Here is a 23826-nt window from a genome sequence, read left to right as displayed (position 1 = left end):
CCAAGAGTTCTGCAAAAGGGCAAAAGGCTGTGTAGGACCCTGTTAGAGTACTGTTTTTAAAAATAGACGTCATAAAGGCAAATGAATAATGCTGCACCAAATACTTGTGCGTAATGTGAAATAATATACTTAGATTTCTTACCTTAAGATAAAATATAACTATGTTATAAATTATAAACTTATCATAATATTATTTTGTTTATAAATAGTGCTTGAATTTTCTCAGATTAGTTCTGTCTTCTAGACACTATTGTCACATTCAAATGTTATAGTGCGAATAGTAATACAGTATGCTTCTGTTGACCAGATGTACCATATTAATACAGTGAAGAATCAGCAATTTTAGTTTATGAAGGAGCATAATATAGACAATTTAATAAAGAAAGCTTAAATTAAATTTGCATTAAGGTACAATAGGTTTCATACCGACACTTACCTTTTCAAATTCTGCAGTGCTCAGCTTTATGTGGAAGTGGAATTCAGCAACGAGAAGTCTTTTGTCAGATCGCAAACCAGAGCATTGAAGATTCTCACTGCAGCCAATCTACGAAACCTGCTTCAATTCAGCGCTGTCAAACTGGAGAATGTTTGCATTATAGCTGGCACGTAGAAGAATGGCAAAAAGTAAGTACAACAGCTGCAGCAGACAGCAATAGCACTGTTCAGAATAAACAAGAGAAAGGCACTGTTCCTGGCATGCACCAGTCTTACTTGAGGTGTGATTTGTAAACTAGGATCAGATGGCTGGCTTCATGTGGTTAGGAGGATGTTTGACATATGGCCAAGGAGCGGAAAAGTTAGAGGAACGAAAATCTCTGCTGCATAGAAATTAGGATAAATCCAATTCTATATCTCTTTAGAGGTTATTTAAGTGAAGGTACAAAGATTTACATATTTTTCAGCTTGAAAGACTAATTCAACCTAACATTTCTAGGTATTAGAGTTCAATAATATCTGATACATTCTAAATATAAAATACCAGATAACCTATGTTTATCTATTTAATAAAACAGATTTATTTTCAAGATTTCAAACTGTACAACTTACTGAAATGCATGGCAGTGATGAAAAAACTTAAACAAGAACTAGTTCCTAGATAAATATATTGTGAAGGTGTTTTGAGAATGTAATTTACATTTATCATTTTTAACACTACATAAGAAATTGCAATTCATCTCAAAGTAGGTCACAAACAATCTAAAGTCCATAGTTTGATTACAAGCTAATTTTGTCTTTATTTTTTAAATGAGCTTTTATCTCCCCTCAGTCTATTTTCGCTTCCAGCACCTGGAATCAGTTAAAGAGCCCATTATGGTCGGCTATGCTAGATGTGTCACATTGCTTTGTTAAAAAATTCCAGGCTGCAAGCAAATTCGTCCATGCTCTGAACATTTGTAACATTTCACAGGCATATTTCCAAGGAAAATGGCCACAAATTAATCTGATCTTTTTTTTGCTGGAAATTTGTATTAATCTACTGCAGATGTGCAATATGCATATGCCAAAATTCTTAGCTGAATTTTTGTATTTATACCCCATTTGTTTGAATAAATTGCATTCCTATCTAAAGATTATAAACTATAAAATGAATAAGTAAAAAAAAAGAAATGTTTATTTTGTATACAGCCAATATTTTTGGAGAATTAAAAGAGCACCAAGCCTAATTTAAACCACAGCATGAGAATTTTCCTGCAGATTCATGCATAATTTGTAAAGAAATGATGTGTAGGGGTGTGCTTTAAAAATTTTAGAAAATGGCACCAAGGTCAGAGTAGCCTGACATGCAATGTGATCCTCGGTCTGTTTTTAATTTGACCATACTTACAGTTTCTTAAAGAACATCAGTGACTGATGAACCATTGAGTTTTAAGGGATAATGAAAAGAATTAAAAACAAAGATTGCAGAAACCCCTTATGTCTCAACTCTTATATTTTGAACAAAATCTTAAAATTAAATACCTTTTAAATGGTTCAGATTTTTAACTAAGTGCCAGTAGACAAACAGTATTTCCATAAAAAGGAACATATCTATATAAAATAATGAAATTCATGAAAACTATATTCCTTTGTTATAAAAATCCTGCATTAAATTACTCCTCTTTATAGAAGAAAAGCATATCCAGATGGAAAGCAAAAGATGAAAGAGTGTGAAAACATGTCTGGTTCCATGTACTGAATTTAATGGCCACAGTGGTCACCCTGCCCACTGGCCGGAAAGCTGGGGGCAACCTCACAGCAACCATTTTCAAAAGCTCCAATGGAATTTAATGTCAGTCAGGCAGTTAACCGCATCCCGTCATGGCTCCTTTGCCTTTAAGGACGGAGGTCTTGCCTCCAAGAGCTGCCAGCCAGACACAGGGCTGGCAGCCCTTCAGTCCTTGCCAGGAGCAGGGACTGTTGCTGGAAATACAGCAGACCCCGGAGCAGCCAGTATGGAGGAGGCCCCGGAGTGCAGGTAAGTTGGTAAGGTTTGCCAGGGCTAGTCAAGCAGGCCCTGGTGAGGGACGGGGGTGGGGGAGGGTTTCAGTAGGCAGACCCTCGCGCTGATAGGTGCCCTCACCAGTGGGGAGTCTTCTATTGGCCACAAGGTGCCCGATGAGGAGGGCCCCACCTGAGCGTAGGGAGGCTGATGACTTTTACTGAGTGGCCTCTCCATGTCGTGTATGCCTGATCAATGGCCTCAATTTGCTGTTCGGCTGAAAGGCCATCCTCAACTCTCCCCAGCCCTGACTTAATTGGGGGGGTGGGGGCAGAGGGGGGATGTAGTCAGCATGGTGACAGTCCATCCCCCTGCCAACCTCCTCCCAACTCTACTGCTCCCTCACCCCCTCCCCCCACCCCACCACTTCCAGTCCATTCTTGGGGAGAAGGGTGGGGGTGGGGGGTGGGATTAGATTCCACCCTATATGTGGACTGACAGCACCCATCCCTATCCACAACTATCTCTCTCGATCCTTGTACTGTCTCTATCTATACTGGATGAGCAGAAATTTCCTCTAACTAAATATTGTGAAGACCAAAGCCATTGACTTCAGTTCCCTACCACACACTCTGTTGCCTACCCACCAACTCCATTCCCCTCCCTGGAAACTGATAGCGAACTAGATTGTTCACAACCTTCATGTCATACTTGACCCCAAGATGAGCTTCCGACTAAATATTCCCACCATCACTAATCACCTACTTCCAACTCTGTAACAGCGCCCAACTCTGCCCTTGCTTCAGCTCATCTGCTGCTGAAACTCTTTGTCCATGCCTTTGTTAATTCTAGACTTAACTTTTCCAATGCAGTACTGGCTGTCTTGCATCCTCCATAACCTTCAGCTCCTTCATAGCTCGCACCAAGCCCTGTTCACTCATCATCTCTGTGTTCTCTGAAATACATTGGCTTCTGGTTGAGCAGCATCTCAATTTTAAAATTCTCATCCTTGTTTTCAAATTCCTCTGTTGCCTTGGCCCTCCTTATCTCTGGAAACTCCTTCAACCATACAATCCTCCGAGATATCAGTGCTTCTCCAATTCTGGACTTTTGTGCATCACCACTTTAATTGCTCCACCAATGGTGGCCGTACCTTCAGCTGCCCTAGGCCCTAAGTTCTGGAATTGCCTCCCTAAATATTTCCTCATCTCCGCACCTGTTTTCTCCTTTAAAACATATCTCTTTGACAAAGCATTTGGTCATCAACCCTAATATTGCCTTATGTGACTCGGTGTCAAATTTTATTTGATAACACTCCAATGAGATATTATAATATTTTACACTGTTAAAGAAACTGTAAAAATGTTTTCCTTTCCAAATTGATTTTAATTCTATAAACCCGCAACACTGAAAGGCATTTTCTAATTTCTGTTTCTTTGGTACAAACGTACCATCTTAAGTTGTAATTGTTGTGACTTTTGTGTATTTTGTTTAAGAAAAGGTAAGTGATTCTGCAAAGTATTTCTTTATTGCAGTAAGCAATAATGCTTATAGGGTAAGGTATTAACATATATTAATTTACTGCATTAGTAGAATAATAATTCTGTAATATTTGCCCACAATCTTATAATTTATCCAGGGACTGTTCTACTTTACTGAAAGATAAATTTTCTTTCAGTTTGTTAAGAATCAATTAAAGGTGAATATGTACATTTTCTCACCCTTGCCTTCTAGCCTACATAACCAAACAATTGCAATGAGTTACATTTACTCCATCTAATCTTCAAGTAAAGAAATATCTCCTTATTTCCCCATTGGATTTATTAATAACTACCTTGTATTTGTTTCCACTAGTTTTGAATTCTCCCTGAGTAGAAACATTCTCTCACCATTTACTCTGTCCAACCCATTTATAATTTTAAAGACCTCCATCAGCTCATCTCTAAGTCTTCTCTTTCCTAAAGCAAAAATCTGTCCAATCCTTCCTGATACCTGTAGTCTTTCAATTCTGGGTCCATCCTTGCAAATCTTCTTTTGTACCTGCTCCAGTACTTTTATGTTTTTTTATAGTATGGAGAGTAAAATGATGCACAGTATTCCTAAGTGTTGCCCAAACAGAAACCTATACAAGTTTAACATAACTTCACAATGGTTGAATTCTGTACCCCTGGAAATAAATTCCATTGGTTTGTTAGCATTTTAAATTGCTTTGATGATCTGTGGGGCTGTTTTTAAAGATTTGTTCATTTGTAAACCATCTACCTAATTCAGTTTCTTATTTTCTAAAGCATAGATAATATTTTTCCTACCAAACTACATCACCTCTCATTTATCTATGTTACAGTTAATTTGCCACTTAACTACCCAGTCTACAAGTTTTCTAATGTCACCTTGTGTTATCTCGCATTCTTCCTAGCGATAGTTTGGTATCATCTGCAGATTTTGATATTGGGTTACTATGTCCAAATCATTTACGTAAATTACAAGTAACATTGGTCACATCACTGATCCATGACTTTCTACTTTCCTCTGGTCAGAATTACTACCCATTACCTGTACTCTCTGTTTTCCACTTTTCAGCCAATTTGCTATCCATTCTACCATTTGTACCCTGACCAAGCTTTGAAATGAGCCTACTCCATAATACTTTATCGAAGGCCTTTTCAAAACCCAAATATATGACATCTACTGCATTACTCTTGTCCAATCTTTCCATTACCTCGTAACAAAATTCTATCAGGTTAGCTAAGCATGAATTTTGGACTCCGTGCTGCCTATTTTGTTAAAATTATATTTCCAATCTCTAGATGCTCTTCCATCATTTCTTTTGTATAGATTCCACCATCCTACCATTGGCTTTAAACTGACTGGTCCATGGTTCCCAGGTTTTGTTCTATCTCCCTTTTTGTATATAAGAACAGCATTAGCAGTCTGCCAGTCCTCTGGCACTATCCCCTCTCCTATGAAACTTTTATTTTAAACAAGTGCCTCTGCTATCTCCTGCCTATTTTCCTTGAGTATGTGTGAGAGCATAATCTACAGACCTGGGGGATTTATCCTCTTGTAGTTGGTCTGGTTTGTCAATTAATGTTTCCCCTGTCTATCCCATTTGCATTGATATTCTTTTTAAGTTTCATCCTATTCTATTTCTTTTATTTATTCTCTGGATGTGAGTGACACCAGCATGACCAAACTTATTGCCTATCACTTGTTGCTCTGAGAAGGTACTGTTGGACCTTCTTGAGCCACGCCTGAGATGATATTACTCCCACAATGCTGTGGTAGGGAGTTCCAGGATATCAATTCAATGATGAAGAAATGTCTCAAGTCAGGATTGTGTGTGACTTGGAAGGGAACTTGGAAGTGATGGCGTTCCAACAATATTACGGCTCTTGTTGGTCTTGCTTCTGGGGAGGAAACTGTTGATAAATAATCTTGTTGAGTTGTTGCAGTGCACATTATAGGTCATACATAATGTAGTCACACTATGCCAGTGACAGAAGGACTGGTTCTTCTATCTGTATGGCTTGTTCTTCAAGGCTAACCTCCTTAACGTCTGTACTCCTGGATCATCCTCATCTCCTGCTGTACTAGTAGATACCTGAAAATGCCTAATCCATTCATTCTGTGCATCAGCGAACTCTTTCATGCCTGACTAATGCCAGGCATGACCTGGAGTTCACCACTCAATTTCCTTTAAATACCTCTGGGTAATCCACACAAGTCTTTCAACACTGGCCTTTATAAAGCAAATATCTGTGATTCTTGCTTATTTGCATGAGCCAATTTTAACAGCTGAAACTCTTAGAGAAGCATAAACATGAATGAAACAGCAAACTAGCATTATTGCACCACTGTAATTTTTTTTTGTAAAAACCAGTTCTTTGCAAGCAGAAGGAAATGTGGCCCCTTATGCTTACTGATAGAGTGTACTCAATTTTCTCCTGCTTATTTGGTTTAAGGGGGCTATACGCCCCTTATGCACCCCACTGACTGCACATCAATTACTCTAGATTAGTTCTACACAGCTTTTATCTAAACTGAATTTCTTTCATCATTCAGAGTTGTACAAAATAAAGAATTTAGCAGCACAGCATGCTCATTAACGAGAGTTACTCATTGGTGATTTACCTTACATACCATGCAGACATTTGTTAGCACTTTGAAGAACACAGATCTAGTTAAATGTACAAGAATTTGATAAATTATATTGTGGTATGTTGAAAATAAGTAAACTTTTATCTCATAAGCACTTAACAATCATACATTGAACCTTATTACTCACAAAGTAAGAAATGGTCCTAGTAAATTTAAAAAGATGCTAAGGAATACATTTAGTATGGCTTGCTTCTTTTGTATCACCTTTGTCTTTGCTATTAATGTACATTCAAGCCAAGATAGTGTTGAGGAACTAAAATAAAATACTATTTTAAAACCTTGGCAAGGCTCAATACAAGCCATCTATACATTAATGTTACAGATGGATTAAAATACATTTTAACCCAGATAAATAAAGAGCTAAAAATTGTGGATTCTATTTTAATCTGTCTGTAAGAGCTGTGATTAATTTGTCACAGGTGCTGGAAGTTATGTGTAGGCGTAATTGCTTGTTTAATGAAGACCTTACTGCTGATGATACCATTTAGGACATTTGAACTCAGAGCCCAAACATAGTGGGGTAGCAAGAGGTCTGAGGATTAATAGAGATTGGGTCCTTGAGCTTCATCTGCATACTCTGGGTGAGATGCTGGGACTGCTCTACACCTCCATAGGCAGCTTGGTCTGCATGAAGCCAATTTTGGGCCACCTGCTTTGCAGGAAGCAGCCCTCAAGTAATTTATGTTAGGGTGGCAGTATTGGTTGCAGCAGACAATGGGGGAATTGGACATTGCTTCTACAGCAACAGAAGAGTAATCCTGCTCCTCATGGCTCTAGAAGTTTCAAAGACCTACTTTTGGTTGGTGATCATTGAAGGAGCAAAATTGCTGGATTTTCACAGAATCGGGGAGATTCCATGCACTTTTTAAAATGACAGGCGGGTCCCAATTCCAGGATTCCCGACATCCTTAATTTCCATCAGCCCAGGATAAGGGTGTGGGCTGATGCGGATTGCAATTCTGCAATTCCTGAACTCAGATCATAAAGGAACCTATAGGGCAGCTTTTCTTAAGTTTGACAAAGAAAGAGATTAGCTTTATTATACACAAACTGATCTAAGTAAAAATAATAAAATACTTTCTTTCACACAGGCACAAACACACAAAGTTCATACACACACAAATACAGATTACAGAATGAGGAAGGATAGGTTAGCCAAATTAGAGTTCATAAAAAATGTAAAAGAGTATAGTCTGTAGTTTGGTAACTCAGCTAGATTGAAGCTGCATTTGCTGATCTCGATGTTTCAGATTTAAAGATATAGACGACTGAGTTTGTTGTTTTTTGGAAGATGGTAGCACTGGGTTGGATTCTTGAAAGAAATCTGTGTCTGCAACAGGGCATCCCTAGGTGATCACAGTAAGCAAATAGGGCTTGAAGCTTCCCAGGTGGATTGGAGAGAAAAGGAGACAGGGTGGACCCCACTTGAGTCTTCTCTCTAAGCTGTTTGTTCTCAGTTCTGCGAGAAAATATATGCTTAAAATATATAAAGGGTTGGCCTGTGATGTGATCTTTCTTCTTCAGCTGCCAGGGGGATTTTAAAAAAGACATCTGGCGGAATCGTCCCAGATTTGCACTAAGTGCGGTAGTGGACGGGAAAAAGGACATTTTACCCGTTGGCAGCAATGGCGGGTTTTCATGCCGTATCATCCCAATCCCACCTCATTAATTATGCATTCCTGGAAAACACGCCAGGTCACTGGCAGGGCATCCTCTGATTCGGCAACCCCGCCGTTACCTCAGGCCTTCAGTAAACTGGACGCCATATTTAAAGGGTGCACCTGCTTAGAGCTAGCACTCTTGCAAGGATAGGAAGCTGCTGGGAAATGATGGCTGCCAAAGGGAAGAAACATGCTGCTCCCAGATTTATCGACACCTCCCTCGAGCGCCTACTGGACACAGTGGTGGCCTACTGTGAAGCCCTCTATCCCCTGCTCTGGGTGAAGACCAGCAAGCAAGTGGAAGGCAGTAGCAGTGGTGATCAGCGCCAATGCCCTGCACAAGAGGACATCCATCCAGTACAGGAAGAGGATGAATGCTCTCATCCGTTCTGCCAGGGTAAGTCACTCACCTCATCACTCTCACACACTCACAAAACCATTACACATCACAGGGATCTCACACCTCAAGGGACAACACCACTAACTGTCACACACACCCTCACATCTCCTTCAACCCCATATCCTCTGGAGCTCACATCCTCATCCTGTCCATGGCTCCGCTCACCACACAAACATTCCATGCAGTACCATGCATCCTGCTCGTACTCTCTTCATCTGTTTTCATGCAAGAGAAGCAGGCTCACAACAGCAAGGAGAGTCCCAGATTGGGAGGGGTTGGAGTGGCCCACATTAGACCCCTCACTCACTTTGAGGAGCATGCCATCGCATTGACTGGTGAGGACGTGGACTGTGACTGTGGCAAAGGTGAGGTCGACAACGGACACCCAAGTGAGGATCTTGCACCACATCATCCCTCACTCAATGTAGCTGTGAGTGCTCTCTCTCCTGTTTTTGACTCTGCTGCTATGCACTAATCATCTTTACTTTGGTTCGCAGGGAGCTCTGCCAAGTGACCCTCGGCTCCATCCAGTTCCCCACCTCCAGCAAAGAGGACGCCTCTTCCACTGAAGAGCTGGAAGACCTGTCACAGCGCTTATCCACACCCTCCACCAGCTCAGAGACACACACCTCAGTGGGAGCTAGAGCTGGAGCAGGCTCGGGTTCACAATCTGGTGGTCACTGCACAGACACGTGTCCGCAGCAGGAGGAGGCAGGTTCAGCCGAGTTCTCCGGCACTCAGGACTGCTGGGGAAGAGGCATCTATGAGGTCTGAGTCAAATGACGAGCCTCTGGATTAGGCCTTCCAACTCATCGGGGAGAGTTATGATGGAAGCCCTCAACATGTCAAGTATGTCCGCTTGCTCTCTGATGAAGTGGTGCTCACATGTGCATATATGGAGATCTCCATGGGAAGGATGGTGGATGCTATGGAGACCCTCATCCAGCAGATCCTGGAGGTGGGTGCAGACCTGCACTCCATCGCGGTAGCCATGGGTGGGTTCCTACAGTAGCAACGTGAGAGGGAAACCAGGCATCTCACTGTCCCTCCAGATGCTCCTTCCCATCAAGGAGTCAGGCTGGAGTCCTCGGGCACCTGAAGGGAGGAAGAGCGGCAGCTGGACACCCCTGGGTCATCCACTCAGGAATCTCAGAGGCTGTCCTCTCCCCCCTCTGAGCCCCCTTTGACTGTGACCCCCTCAACCTCACCCTCTGTCACCACAGAGGGAGCTGCTGGCCCGCAGCCAAAGCAAGCTGGGGCCCTTAATGCCTTGGATCTCCATAGGACCCGCGCCAAATTCATCAGAGGCAACAGGGCCAAAAATTTCACAGGCTGTCTCCACCTCTGCTGCAGATGTCAGGGCATCACCTAGAAGAAGTGGTAGGCCTAGAAGAGTTAAGAATTTTGAATCACAACTGGTTATGTGGGTGAACACATTTTGTCTCTTTATAACCTGAGAATACATTCACTTCCACTGAGTACACTGAGTTAATAATGTGTAATGGAGCCTTTCGGCTTCATTTACAGGCTTCGCAAGTCCTCCCCCTGCATACCTCCCCTCCCTACTAGCAGTTCAGTTGCACTCAGCTGGACCACGAGAGATTCTGGAGGGTGAAGTGTGTGTGTGGCAGGACCTTTTGGAGCCACATGCAAGCACTCTCCCACGCATGCAGGCCTTCCTCCATCACACTCATCTCAGTGTCCCGAGCATTTTCGATGCTGCCTGCTGGGGTTCTCTTTCAGTTGTCCATCTGAGCTGAGCTGTATCTCCGCCCACCCACTGATTGCACTTCCATGGAGCACCTGTGCCCGCCCAACACGAGGCTCCTTTTGCTTTTGATTTCAGAAGCATAATAGTTGTTAAGTATGTCTTCAGCTCCCCCGTCCTTTCCCCTCCCCTAGTCACCCATGTCCCTTCCCCCATCTCTGTTGATCCCCCGGCATCACCTTCCAACTCCCCATCGTCACCGACCATCCAGAACCCTTTTCTTTCCAGGATATCCAGGTGAACATGCACATTCCCTTTCTTCTTGAGAATCCCACCCCTATCAACATTAACCTCCCCCGACCTCCTCCTTCCAAGTCCCCACCAACCACCCTCGCCGTCCCTTCTACCGCTACCACCGCACCCTCACCCTCCCACTCTACCGGCTCACTCTGCCCTCTCTCATACTCACCATTCCCTCCTACCACGCCCACCCTCACTTTTCTCCCCAGGAGGCAGTCATCAACTCCACCAACCCCTCCCTTGCACGTTCACCTGAACATTCCCTCATCCTTACTCCCTTCTCTCCCCATACCCCCTGCCACACACAGCGCCCACCCCCCAAACCTGACAGCATCATTCCACCCCTCCCAACCTCAACCCCTCGGTATACCTTCCTCTCCTAGTCAAACTGAAACCTTCCTCTCCCACCTCCCCCACCCCAGCCCCGGTACACCTTCCTCTCCCAGTCAAACCTAGACTTTCCTCTCCACCTCCTCAATGATCATCCATAGTAGCCCATGGCCAAGACCCTGATATTGCCTGTGCAATATTTGGTTTGTTGCACGGGTGCAACGGGCAGGCAGCTATCCGAAACTTTAATGAAGCTCATCCACGGGCGGGAAAGAGGGATCATTGTTTTTGCGAATCCAGACATTTAACAGTTAGTGCTCATAAGTTATTGAGACTTGCATGTGTGAGGTGGAGAAGTGTCAAATGCATAGCAACTGCTTGGACTCAACTCATAACCTTCAGGTCAGCACTTTTCAGTGAGGATTTGTTTTGGGGACTGTAGATTTCAGGAAGCCTCCCTGACCCTGGGAGGTGATCTCTTCATTGGAGGCACCTCATCAGAGGAGGAAAGGAGAGTTAGAAGGGAGAGGGGGCCAGGAGTGCACATTTAGCCTCCAGGGGAGCCACCTTTGGGAGGACAGGCACAGGCACAAGGGGTGCAGGGCCAAGAGGTAGACCAAGGTGCAAGGGGCCATAGAAGACACCGCTATCCTGCTGCCAGGGTATTCAGAGTGCGAAGCACCTACCTCAATATGTCTGAGGTGCAGTGCCGAAGGAGGCTCCATCTGTCAAGGGAGACGGTCAACACTATCTGTCAGATGATTGGTCCAGAGATCTCAGCTAACTGTGTGGGTGGACACCCCATGCCCGTGTCTCCAAAGGTCACAGCTGCCCTCAACTTCTATGCCTCTGGCTCCTTCCAGGGGTCGGTGGGTGATCTTTGCGGTGTCTCCAATCAGCTGTCCATACTTGTGTCAAGCAGGTCACAAACGCTCTGCTCAGGCATGCACTGACCTTCATCCACTACCGCTGGGCTGAGGCCAGCCAGACAGAGCGAGCCAGAGGCTTTGCGGCCATTGATGGCTTCTCCCGCGTCCAGGGTGCAATAGGCTGCACACATGTGGCCATCAAGACGCCAGCAGGTGAGCCCGGTGCCTTCGTCAACAGGAAGGGCTTCCACTCCATGAACATGCAGATAGTGTGTGATCACAGGATGCTGATTCTACAAGTCTGTGCAAGGTAGCCAGGCAGCTTCCACGACGCCTACATCCTCAGACACTCCCAGGTGCCGGGGCTCTTCAGTGCTCCAGCCCGGCTGGATGGATGGCTGCTGGGCGACAAGGGCTATCCCCTCAGAAGGTGGCTCATGACGCCTCTCCGCCATCCAAGAGCAGAAGCTGAGCAGCGGTGTCATAGGAGTCACGCATCCACAAGGGCTGTGATGGAGAGAGCCATCGGCCTTCTCAAAATGCGCTTCAGATGCCTGGACTGTTCCGGGGGCGCACTCCAGTACCCCCCCAAATTGAGTGTCGTTGATAGTGTTTGCATGCTGCACTGTCCACAATCTAGCTCTGCAAAGGGGGGATGCTGTGGACGAAGAAGATGTAAATGGAGTGTCTGGGGCTGAGCACGATGAGTCCAGCAGTGAGTCCGAGGATGAGCAGGCACAGGGAAATGATGAGGGGGCACAGACTGACCCGGGCATGCTCCAGGGAGGCAGGGACACCTGGGATGCTCTAATCTAAGGAACCTTTAGCTAGCACAGCACATGGATCTGCAACACAAGCCTGGCATGTATCCTCCATCCTGGAGACCTCATCTGTCTGGATAGGAGGATTGGCGATGGGCGCAGTGAATAAATCTAATAGACACACAAATCACTCATCAAACCTCAGGAATCCATGCAGCTTCCCAAAGAAAGAGGCACCCTCAGCCATTTGAGACAACATAAATTTAATACTGTAACCAAATTCTCTTTACATAACAGAAATAAAATGGTGTTGCAATTCACACAAAGCTTGATACAACTCATGGAGGGGTGGGGGGGGGCAACAGAAAAGCACCAGTGATGAACCCGGGGTGTGCCTAAGGTGGTGTGGGTGCTGCGTCTTTGTGGTGCCCCGTTGCTGGCACTGGCATCTGAGACAGCCTGCTCTCTCTGATGTCCTGTTGGCCTCGATGACCTTGGCGAACGCCCTCTGGCCCGTGGAGCCTGTGCTGGCCCCGCCTGGGAGGGAGCTGCCAGCTCCACAGCTGGCATCTCCCCAGTTGTTGCAGCCTCATTGGGTGCCGTGGTCACTGGCAGAGGGGTGGAGGAGCTGCCGGCCTCATCCGAAGCGCCTGAGAGGCGCCCACAGAGATGACAGGCAGCTGCTCCACCAACGTGAGGTCCGTTCGGCCCTCCCTGCTCACCGTAGATGGACGGGCACCGAGGTGGGATAACTGGTGGCCAAACCATCGCCCACACGGGCACTGACCAGATGAGGTCAACGCCTCTGTGAGGGTGTTCAGGTCTGAGCGCAACCCCAGGAACCTCTAATCCTGTCCCTGGAGCTGCCTCCCCATGAGAATCTCCAATCTCTCCATGGAGGAAGCTTGGCGCTCAGCCATGATGTTCAATGCATCGGCCACTGCTCGCGTAGACTCCTCCACCACTGACACCAAGCCAAGCAGAGCCTTATGTATCTCCACCAGATGCTCCCGCACACAGGGCCGCATGTCAGCAGTTGGCTCCATGGCCCACGACTCCAGAGGCTCATCGTCTGCCACAGACTGAGCATGTGCCTGGGCCCCTTCAGTCCTCCGACTGCTGGCGCCATCGGCATTCTCTGTCTCCGCCAACTGCTCCAGCGACTGTGAAGTGCCCTCACCGCTGTGACCCGGGACACTAGCTGAAGATATGATGCCCACCGAGGTGCCAGTATCTGCGCTGGTGCCTGCCTGGCACAGATGGTGTGACGCTTCTAAAGGTCCAACTTCATGCCCTTCAGGTGTCAGCGAGGGCCCCTGCTCCGGCTCCTGGCCGTGCACCAATGACGTTGAAAGGAAGAGTAAGGAAATTCGATCGGTTATCCCGCGGGCAATGTCAATGTACATGCCTGTCCCCCGGATCATCATGTGCTTATCATTCCAGGCGCAATGGGCAAGCCATGTTGGTAACTTCGCTCACTCAACAATCAGCACTGACATGGATGTTAGGAGACTACTGGTGATGTGAGTGCTGGCCATACATACCTGCCCGGGGAACCCCAGCCTCTTCGGCTCCAGTGGACCCGAGCATGTGGCGCCACTCCAGATCGAGGGCCTCCTGCTCAAAACAGCTAAGCAGCAAAATCTGGCCTGGCCCACCGCCAGTTCTCAGCCGCTCGGTGTTGCTATGAGAATTCTTCTGTAAATGAAAAAATTGCGTTGATAAGTGATAGTTGTACCGTCAATCTCCTCGTGGCCGGCCCATCCCAAGCCCAGTTGGCCATTGCAGGGCTGCAGTGCATCCTTCCCCCGCTGGTGGCCAGCACTCACACAAATATGCCTGGTGTGTTCTTTCCCCCGCCCCTCCACATGCTGCCTTCATCACAGTTGGGAGCACACAGCTGTACCTGCCGTTGCAAGGAGGCACAATGATGTGGAGTGCAGAGGGCAGCAGATCCATCTGTGTCATGCCACCTTGAACATCCCCTCACATCATGTTATCACCCTGACTTCAACATGTCATGCAGTTCAAGCAGTGCACCTAGGTGTAGCTCCTCCAGGTTGCCCCCACCACAGTCATGTGGGTGTCACTCCACCACATGCTGCGGGTGCAGAACCCATCTCATCACAACCCTCTCATGCTGACGAACGCATAGGCAATATCTGGTGGCCCGCCCAAATAAGGACACATGCCGTCACTGACTCATTACACTCAGGCCACTCAGACATGGGTGGGGCGCCAGCGGGGAGAAGGTTACATGATGGGTTCAGTGAACAATGCCAACATGCAACTCACCCTTCCCGTGCGCCGCAGGTCTTTGAAGTGCTTGCGGTACTGGGTCCATGAGCGCCGCACCACATCATAGGAGCTTACGACCTCCGCAACCTCCTCCCACGCACGCTTGGTCAAGTGAGGTGGCCTCCTCCTCCCGCCCTCGGGGACAAGCTCCTCCTACCGTGCTGCCACCTCCTCGAGGAGGGCAGCAAGGCACTCATCAGAAAACCTGGGCACACAGTGGCCACCCGCCCTGCCCTCCTGCATGGCTGTATTAGATGTGCCTTGACCTCAACCTCTGGCCATGTACAGCAGCCTTGGTGCGGCTGCAGCTTGGCCTTTAAACAGGCCGCTGGGTCGCCATTGGACCCAGCGGCGATTGCTGTTCCGCCTGCGCCCAGCTACTCCCGCCGTCCCCGGGAGTCGCCAAACACGCTGGGTGGGCCACCCGCACAAAATGGCGGCGCGGTCCCGATCGCCAGCGGCAATCGGGTCCGTGACTGCCAGTACCCGCTCCCGCACGCCCCGCTCGATATGGGGAAAATTCTCCCTTTAGTCTCCAGAATGGAAAATTCCATGCTGTGTTTTTATAAAGTCTATTTTTAAAAGTTCAATTCAGATTCCTACCTGGTAGATTAAAAATCATTATTTGGCATAAAGCACATCTTCAGCACACCCTCCATGCCAACCTATGCCTGCTCAGCCCATCCCCAATGACCTCTCATACCCTCCATGTCAACCTATGGCACTTTCATGCCCATTCATCCAGTTTACGCTCTGTACAGAACCAATGGACCCTATAGCAACAATGGCACGTGTGGAAAAGCTTTTTAAAAGAAGTAATTCATTCATAACACTATTTAAAAAACTGATTTTGCTGCAGCCCTATAAAATTGTCAATCATCCTGACCTTTAAAATATCAATAACAAAATCTACAAGCACTTGCCACCTCATTATCTTGTGTAAATAAACATTGTACAATTGACAAAATAGATCTAACAGAAAAAACTGTCAATCAAGCAATGTTTTCCCTTGCGCAAAGCTGTTTCAACAGGACAATGGACCGTTGGGCTCTCAGCTGACTCCTGTTACCTGCCTCTAGGATGAAAATCCAGCCCATAGTCTTTTTCAGGCCTCAAAAATGGGCCCCGTGCTTTTGGAGGTGGGACCAAAGCCTGCACAGATTGTACGCAGGCCGTCCAACTCCTAAATTGGTATGCTTTGCACTTGTTTTATACCCAAAAACAGGCACAGTGCGTTACAGTTTTATTCCAGTATCTGTTACTTGGTTCCGAAAACATTAAGCTATCTTCTATTTCTTTTCTTACCATAACATTTGAGGCAAATATCCAAAATATGCATAAATTGGTCTTTCCAGCCCTTTTTTGAGCACAAATGGGTAGAATGTGCACTGCACGTGCCAGTGGAAGTCTACCCAAGGACCCCTGAAATTGGTCCACAGGCCTCATGTTAATAAACGCGCCTCCCGCAGCTCGCCTATGCTAAGGAATTCGATTTAAGGTGGCCTACTTCGCCTGCAGTGGCCCTCAGGTAATTACTGCTAGGGTTTGAGGCTGGCAGCATCCCTCAACTATACAGTAGAACTAGGAGGACCATTTCTGTTCATTTTAGTTTCACATCAAATTAAGAAGTTTTGTTAGAAGACTAAAGCCTTGTTGAACTGACAATATGAAATGTATAATGAAGTTGCTTTATACGCCAATCCTATAACTTCCCAATGAAACACTTATCGTTCAAATACTTTTTATCATGTATGAAATATCATTTTAACCTGACTGGATTTTGATATCATTTTCTTACTTTCTTAATGCCCTGTTTAGTAATACAATTCTTAGCATTTTATTTTCTTTGGTTTTGCAGAATTTTCGAAAGTTTCTGAGAAACTAAATTCAAGAAAGATTGTTTTGTGCTATCCTTACACTTGCACTTTGTTTCCTAAAAGATTGGTCATTAGTACGTTTAATATTCTGTTTAAATATCTAAGTCAGAGATGGCCTGATGTACAATATACCATTGCATATTATTGACAGCGTAGAAACAGGCCCTCTGGTCCAACCATGGAAGTGGTTCTGCTCCACACAAGCCTCATCCCACCCTTCTTCATCCAGCTCCATCAACATATCCTTCAGATCCTTTCTCCCTCATATGCTATAACCAGCTCCCCCCTTAAATGCATATATGTCATTCACCTCTAATACTCATTGTGGTGGCATGTTCCAGATTCTCACCACTCTCTTGGTAAAGACTTTTTTCCTGAATTCTCTGTTGGATTTGTTATGAGTATCTTATATTTATAGCTGCTAGTTCTGGTCCTGCTTCCAAGTGGAAACATCTTTCCTGTTTCTTCCTTATCAAACCCTTTCATAATCTTAAATAACCCTCTCTATCAGGTGACTCCTAAGTGTTCTTATTTCTAGTTAGATATTAAAATGTGTTAATCAGATATAATAGAACATTTCTTTCATTTGCCTTCTTTACAGTGCAGTAAGACCTGTGGTACTGGAACAAGGAATCGTAAAGTAACTTGTATCAACCAGAATTCTGAAGAAGCATATAGTATTGAATGTGATGCAAGGAAAAGACCATTAGATGTGGAGCAGTGCAATACTCAACCTTGTGAATACATATGGATTACAGGAGAGTGGTCTGAGGTAGAAGAACATTTTAATTAATTCATAGCTTACAAAACTAGCAAATAACATCTGAATCTAGTTGGGCTTAAGTGCAGTATTTACTGATGCATCAGATGTCAGTGTCACAATTCTCAAAAATCAACAGCTTTTAAAGTTTTATGGAAAAATACACTATGTTTCGAGGGTAGTGTTAAAATTAATGTTACCTCTAGAATGTTGATAAAGTATTTTATTTGCTACTGGTATCCGATGTCAAATAAATGTATCTGTATTTATTTTTCAACCTGTATAAGTAGCAATTTAGCAAGTCGTCTAGTTTTTAATATGGTTAGATTAGGAGAATTCTTGCTACATTTTCCCACCCTCTTTCAGTCTGCCCTTATTTATCTTGCCAGGGTTTGGATTCAGCTCTCCTGCTACCATGGTCCTGGTTGTTTTTTGGGTCAGGAAATATTGCTTTCTTACTGTATGTGATTTTGAGCACCACATTATAGAAAAGAAAGAATTATTTTTACTTTTAGTGATGATGCAAAATAGGCAATACCAGATCCCCCTCCACTTACAAATCCTGCCAAAATCATCTTTTCAATTAAGTGAATGGGCAGCCAATTTTATATCTCTTTTGCTGTACTATCACTGAAAGTTAAAATTACTACCAAAACATTAAAGACCTTGAAACTGTACAGCATAAATTGGATCCACTGCCACAGACCCAGGGCGGCATTTCATCAAGCTCAGTAATCTGTTGAAGGAAAGATTGTTGGATTGATCTGACTCCCTGCAAGCCTCTTTGCATATTGTAGCTCACAGCCATGATGGCAGAAAGCTAAGCTTGCATGACAGCAGTCTGAGCTTCCATTGCAGCATTCAGACTTTTGGCAGCTGCTTATGCTACAATAGAAGCTGAGGTATCAACCATTAGATGCTGCGTTATGGTTGGGTCCACAAATGTGCTGATGGAGTTGGCCACCACTTCTGCGTTGGAAAGGATGGGCTCCAAGCTCTGCACAAAGCCTTGTGCCAAGATGGTGCTGGATGTCTTTATGCTCTTTGACATTCACCACAGGCATTCTGGCAGGCTACCCATGCATTATTGTGCTGCCCCGTTGAATTGTTCATCTGAGCCCTCTGCAGCAGAACTCTTCTGCAAACTCAGCATCAGCTTTTGGACTGCAACTTCCCGACATGGGTGGCAGCAATCTGGACTGACAGGTTGACAGGCAACAGCAAGGGCACTAGTGATGTGATGGGGTGAGAAGACAAATGTGGGGTGGGTGGGGGGAATTAAGAGATGCGTGCTTACACCATCTGCAGCTTGTAAATCACAGGAGAGTGTGAAATGAAGGGGAGGTGGAATGTGTAAAGGAGTTTAGGTATGAGGCTATTGTCATCTCAGATGGTTTCAATGCTTTGCTGGTCTCAGCCTCAGTAATGGGTGTCCCACTTGAAGTATCATTATAAACAGTCACGGGTGTGTTTCATAGAGACTACAGCAAACAAAGCATCCAGGAACTTCCAAACATTTATTAACTATATACAACTATGTACAGGGATAGATAAGCACAAGGCTCCTTCCAGAACTATCTCTCTGTGAGTTCCAGTGACACATGATCTGACATCACTGATAATCCATATTAGCTATTAGCATGATAGCTATTAACCCTTTATACTACGCCATTAATGACCAACACCGTCCTCTCCATTGGGGTCAGGATATGCCCTCCAATTAGGTACGGATGTCTCTGATTGTGTGCCATCTTATCCTGCAAGGGAGCAGGAATTGGGTCAGTGAGTGTCATGCAATCTGTTTGGCTGATGTAGCTATCATGGTTGAAAAGTGCGTACAATCTGTGATCGGTGTGTGTGAGGCTTGCAGCAGTGCTAAGCGTGTTAAGGTGAGGTGTAGCATATGCATGTTTAGTATAAGTCCTGATTGATATATATTGTTGGTCAGTGAATGATGGGAGCGTAGTGAATTGAGCAGTATCTGAGTCTAGTGCTGCAGTTGGTAGGATATGGCATTTGAACATGCATTGACTGACCTTGTTCACTCATGAGGTTATTGAACTTCTTGCAGCACTGTAACCAGTTCCTTGGAGATTAACTTCTGCACTGACCTCCATGGCTTTCTACTCCTTTTGCTTTCTGAATGTTTGCCTGGAGGTTCTCCTGGCCCCTTGTGAATACAGGGCATCTCACCTACTTTGAATCCCCTCCACCAGTGTCCCCAGTGCAGTGCCCAGAAATCCTTGTGCCCACTCTCTTCCATGTTGTGGCATTCTTTCTTTCCCAAATCATATTCAGTTCATTAGGTCTCCCAGCATCTACTCCAACTATGATTCACTTCCCCTTAGAGGTACAGGCTGGCTTTAATCAGTGCATGCTAGTTTTAACCGCTGTTAGCCACTCATGATGTTGGCCCTCTGCTCAAGCATCCATCTAATCAAAAGTGCAGTTAGCGCTGACTGAACACTGCAATTATGTAAAACAGCAGATCGCACAATGCTTGTACACTGCCTGCGTGCCATCAATGGGCATGGGTTAATTGCACATCATGATCCTGATGCCTGGTTTCATGGTCTATCAAATTTAGCCCCCATTCTATCTTCACGAGTAGCAAGAACAGACAGCAAAGCACAGCTTCAAGCCATATAAAATATATGAAGGAACAGGATAAAGTGCCAGACTGAGAACAATCAATTTTCCTATGCTCTTCAGTTTTGAAAATATAATTGAGGTGCAACTTACAAATTCTATAAACATGGGCTTCCGTCCACTAGTTTAACCTCTCCAAGCTAAGCTGCTTCAGACTTTCAAAACACTATTTGCCTCTTGCTGTCACTACAAGAATTCACATCACCCTATGCCTGGGTGTGGGGGAGAGAAAGATAGAACTAACTAACACTATCTCTTCAAATTTCCTTTGCAAACCTGAATTAACTTTCAAATTGCCTGTTTATTCTTGAGGAAATTTCACAATAGTAATGTTGGCTAAACTGTCTGTGTTCACTATCATTATTTCTCTGAAACTAACAGCAACGTCCGAAATCCAGAAGTTGTGATCAGTGATTCTACACTTCTCCAGAGGGCGCGCTGTTGAGATCCCCCCTAGACTGCAATCAATTAGAAATCGGGAATGAACAGATGAAAACTTTATACAACTAGGGTGGTAAAGAGGGCTTTAAACTAATTAGTGGGGGCAAGGGATTAGTGAGGGAATTAGTGAGGGAAGATGTGATAAATTATAGAGAGAAAACAAGGCAAGTGAGCAAGGTAGCAATAAGGGAAATGATAATCAGAGCGTGGCGGGAAGGGACAGAGCATACAAACTTAAGAGCGTGCCAGCAGATAAGGCTGGAGGTTGCGAAAATAGTAAAAAGACAGAACTAAAGGCTCTGTATCTGAATGCACGTAGCACTCATAACAAAAGAATTAACAGCTCAAATAGAAATAAATATGTAAGATCTGATAGCCATTACAGAGACGTGGCTGCAAGATGATAAAGGTTAGACCTGAATATTCAAGGGTACATGACATTTCGGAAGGACAGGAAGCTAGGAAAAGATGGAGGGGTAGCTCTGTTAATTAAGGATGACTTTAATACAATAGGGATAAAAATCATGATGTAGAATCAGTTTGGGTAAAGATAAGAAATAATAAAGGTAAGAAGTCACTTGGGGGAGCAGTTTATAAGCCCTTTAACAGTAACAACGCTGTAGGACAGGGTATTACAGGAAAAAGTAATGGGGGCTTGTGAGAAAGGTACAGCAATAAACATGGGTGATTTTAATCTACATATAGGTTGGATGAATCAGATTGGCAAAGATAGCCTGGATGATGAGTTCACAAAGTATTTTCGGGACAATTTCTTAGAGGAACTAGAATCTAGGCTCAACCAGAGAGCAAGCTATTCCAGATCTGGTGATGTGCAATGAGACAGGATTAATCAGTGACCTCAAAGTAAAGGCATCCCTAGGTAGCATTGGTCATAACATGATTGAATTTCACAATCATTTTGAGAGAGAGGAGTGGGTCGAAGACTAATGTTGTAAATTTAAATAAGGGCAATTATGAGGCTATGAGGACAGAGATGGCTAAAGTAAACTGGGAAATTAGGTTAAAGGATAGGTCAGTAGAGATGCAGTGGCAAACATTTAAGGAGATATTTCATAACACTCAGCAAAGACACATTCCACTGAGAAAGAAAGACTCTAGGGGAAGGGAGCACCATCCACGGCTAACTAAGGAAGGTAAAGACAGTGTCAAATTGAAAGAGAAAACATACAATTCTGTGAAGATTAGTGGCAGGTCAGAAGATTGGGCAGAATTTAAAAAGCAGCAAAGAATGACCAAAAAAATAATGAGGGAGGAATTAGAGTACGAGAGAAAGCTAGCAGGAAATATAAAAACAGATAGTAAGAGTTTCTACAGGTATTTAAAAAGGAAAAGAATAAGTAAAGTGAGCGTTGGTCCTCTAGAGAGTTAGTCTGGAGAATTAATAATGGAAAATAAGGATATGACAGATGAATTGAACAGATATTTTGCATCTGTCTTCACTGTAGAGGATACAAGTAACATCCCAGAAATAACTGTAAGTGAAGAGGTGAAAGGGAGGGAGGAACTTAAAACTATTAAAATCACCAGGGAAAGAGTACTGAGAAAATTATTAGAACTAAAACTTGACAATTCCCCAGGTCCTGATGGACTTCATCCTAGGGTCTTAAAAGAAGTGGCTGCTGTGATAGTAGATGGATTGGTTTTAATTTTCCAAAATTCCCTAGATTCTGGAAAGGCTCCATCAGATTGGAAAATAGCGAATGTAACTCCTCTATTCAAGAAAGGAGGGAAACAGAAAGCAAGAAACCACAAGCCAGTTAGCTTAACATCTGTCATAGGGAAAATGCTAAATCTATTAACAAAAAGGTTATAGCAGAGAACTTAGAGAATCTCAAAGCAATCAGGCAGAGTCAACATGGTTTTGAGAAAGGGAAATCGTGTTTGACTAATTTACTAGAGTTCTTTGAAGAAGTAACAAGCAATGTGAATAAAAAAGGAAACTGTGGTTGAGGTGTACTTAGATTTCCAGAAGGCACATGGTGTCACATAAAAGGTTACTGCACAAAATAAGAGCCCACAATGTAGGGGGTAAGATTAGCATGGATAGGGGATTGGTTAGCTAACAGGAAATAGAGTAGGTATAAATGGGTCATTCTTGGATTGGCAAAATGTAACAAGTAGAGTGCCACAGGGATCAGTGATGGGGCCTCAAATATTTACAATCTACATACATGACTTGGAGGAAGGGGCCGAATGTGTAGTTGCTAAATTTGCTGATGACACAAAGATAGATAGAAAAGTAATTTGTGAAGAGGACATAAGAAGTCTGTGAAGAGTTATAGGTAGGTTAAGTGAGTGGGCAAAAATTTGGCACATGGAGTATAATATGGGAAAATGTGAACTTGTCCACTTTGTCAGGAAGGATAGAAAAACAGTATACTATTTAAATGGAGAGGCAGATTGCAGAATTCTGGTACAGAGGGACCTGGTGTACTGGTACATGAATCACAAAAAGTTAGTATGCAGGTACAGCAAGTGATTAAAAAGGTAAATGGAATGTTGTTGTTTATTGCATGAGGAATGGAATATAAAAGTAGGGATGTTTTGCTACAGTTGTACAGGGCATTGGTGAGGCCACATCTGGAATACTGTATACAGTTTTGGCCTCCTTATTTAAGCTAGGGCATAATTGCATCCGAAGCAGTTCAAAGAAGGTTCACTTGACAGATCCCTGGAAGAAGTGGAGTTTAGAAGAATGAGACTTATTGAAACATATAAGATCCAGAGGGGATTTGACAGGGTGGATGCTGAAAGGATGTTTCCCCTTGTGTGAGTCTAGTACTAGCAGACATTGTTTAAAAGTAAGCGATCCCCTATTTAAGACAGAGATGAGGAGAATTTTTTTCTCTGAGGGTCATGAGTCTGTGGAACTCACTTTCCAGACATCGGTGGAGGCTGGGTCTTTGAATATTTTTAAGGCTGAGTTAGGTATACTCTTGACTAACAAGGGAGTCAAAGGATATCGGGGATGGGCAGGAAAGTGGAGTTGAGGCCACAATCAGATCAGCTATGATCTTATCGAACAGCAGAGCAGGCTTAAAGGGCAGAATGCCCTACTTCTGTTCCTAATTTGTATGTTAACTTCCACCTTTATGTTCTTTGTCACGCTGTAAGAAAACTTGAAAAAGTAATACCTTGGAAAGAATTTTCTCCCCGTCGGGGGGATTGGGTGGG

At 44.3% G+C, this 23826-nt stretch overlaps 1 protein-coding gene and 1 long non-coding RNA gene across 3 annotated transcripts in view; one reads left to right on the top strand and one right to left on the bottom strand.

Moving 5' to 3' along the window:
* LOC144681736 (uncharacterized) overlaps nucleotides 1-562 on the bottom strand; it is a 56983-nt gene extending 56421 nt beyond the window's left edge. The window contains exon 1 of the long non-coding RNA XR_013576833.1: nucleotides 437-562. This is a non-coding gene — a long non-coding RNA (uncharacterized LOC144681736). The remainder of the gene's footprint in view (nucleotides 1-436) is intronic.
* Nucleotides 1-23826, top strand: part of adamts9 (ADAM metallopeptidase with thrombospondin type 1 motif, 9) — a 306177-nt gene that overhangs the window by 260229 nt on the left and 22122 nt on the right. For both annotated transcript variants that reach the window (XR_013576832.1, XM_078543655.1), the window contains exons 30-31: nucleotides 454-624; nucleotides 17383-17553. Coding sequence is in view for 1 of the 2 variants with exons in the window: in XM_078543655.1 (XP_078399781.1) it covers nucleotides 454-624; nucleotides 17383-17553 (342 nt within the window). In the remaining variant the exon portion in view is untranslated. The remainder of the gene's footprint in view (nucleotides 1-453; nucleotides 625-17382; nucleotides 17554-23826) is intronic.

The sequence above is a fragment of the Cetorhinus maximus genome, chromosome 6 (genome assembly GCF_964194155.1).
Source record: "Cetorhinus maximus chromosome 6, sCetMax3.hap1.1, whole genome shotgun sequence".
Lineage (NCBI taxonomy): Eukaryota > Metazoa > Chordata > Chondrichthyes > Lamniformes > Cetorhinidae > Cetorhinus > Cetorhinus maximus.
Note: the sequence above shows the minus strand (reverse complement) of the source record. Positions and strands in the feature narration are given on the sequence as shown.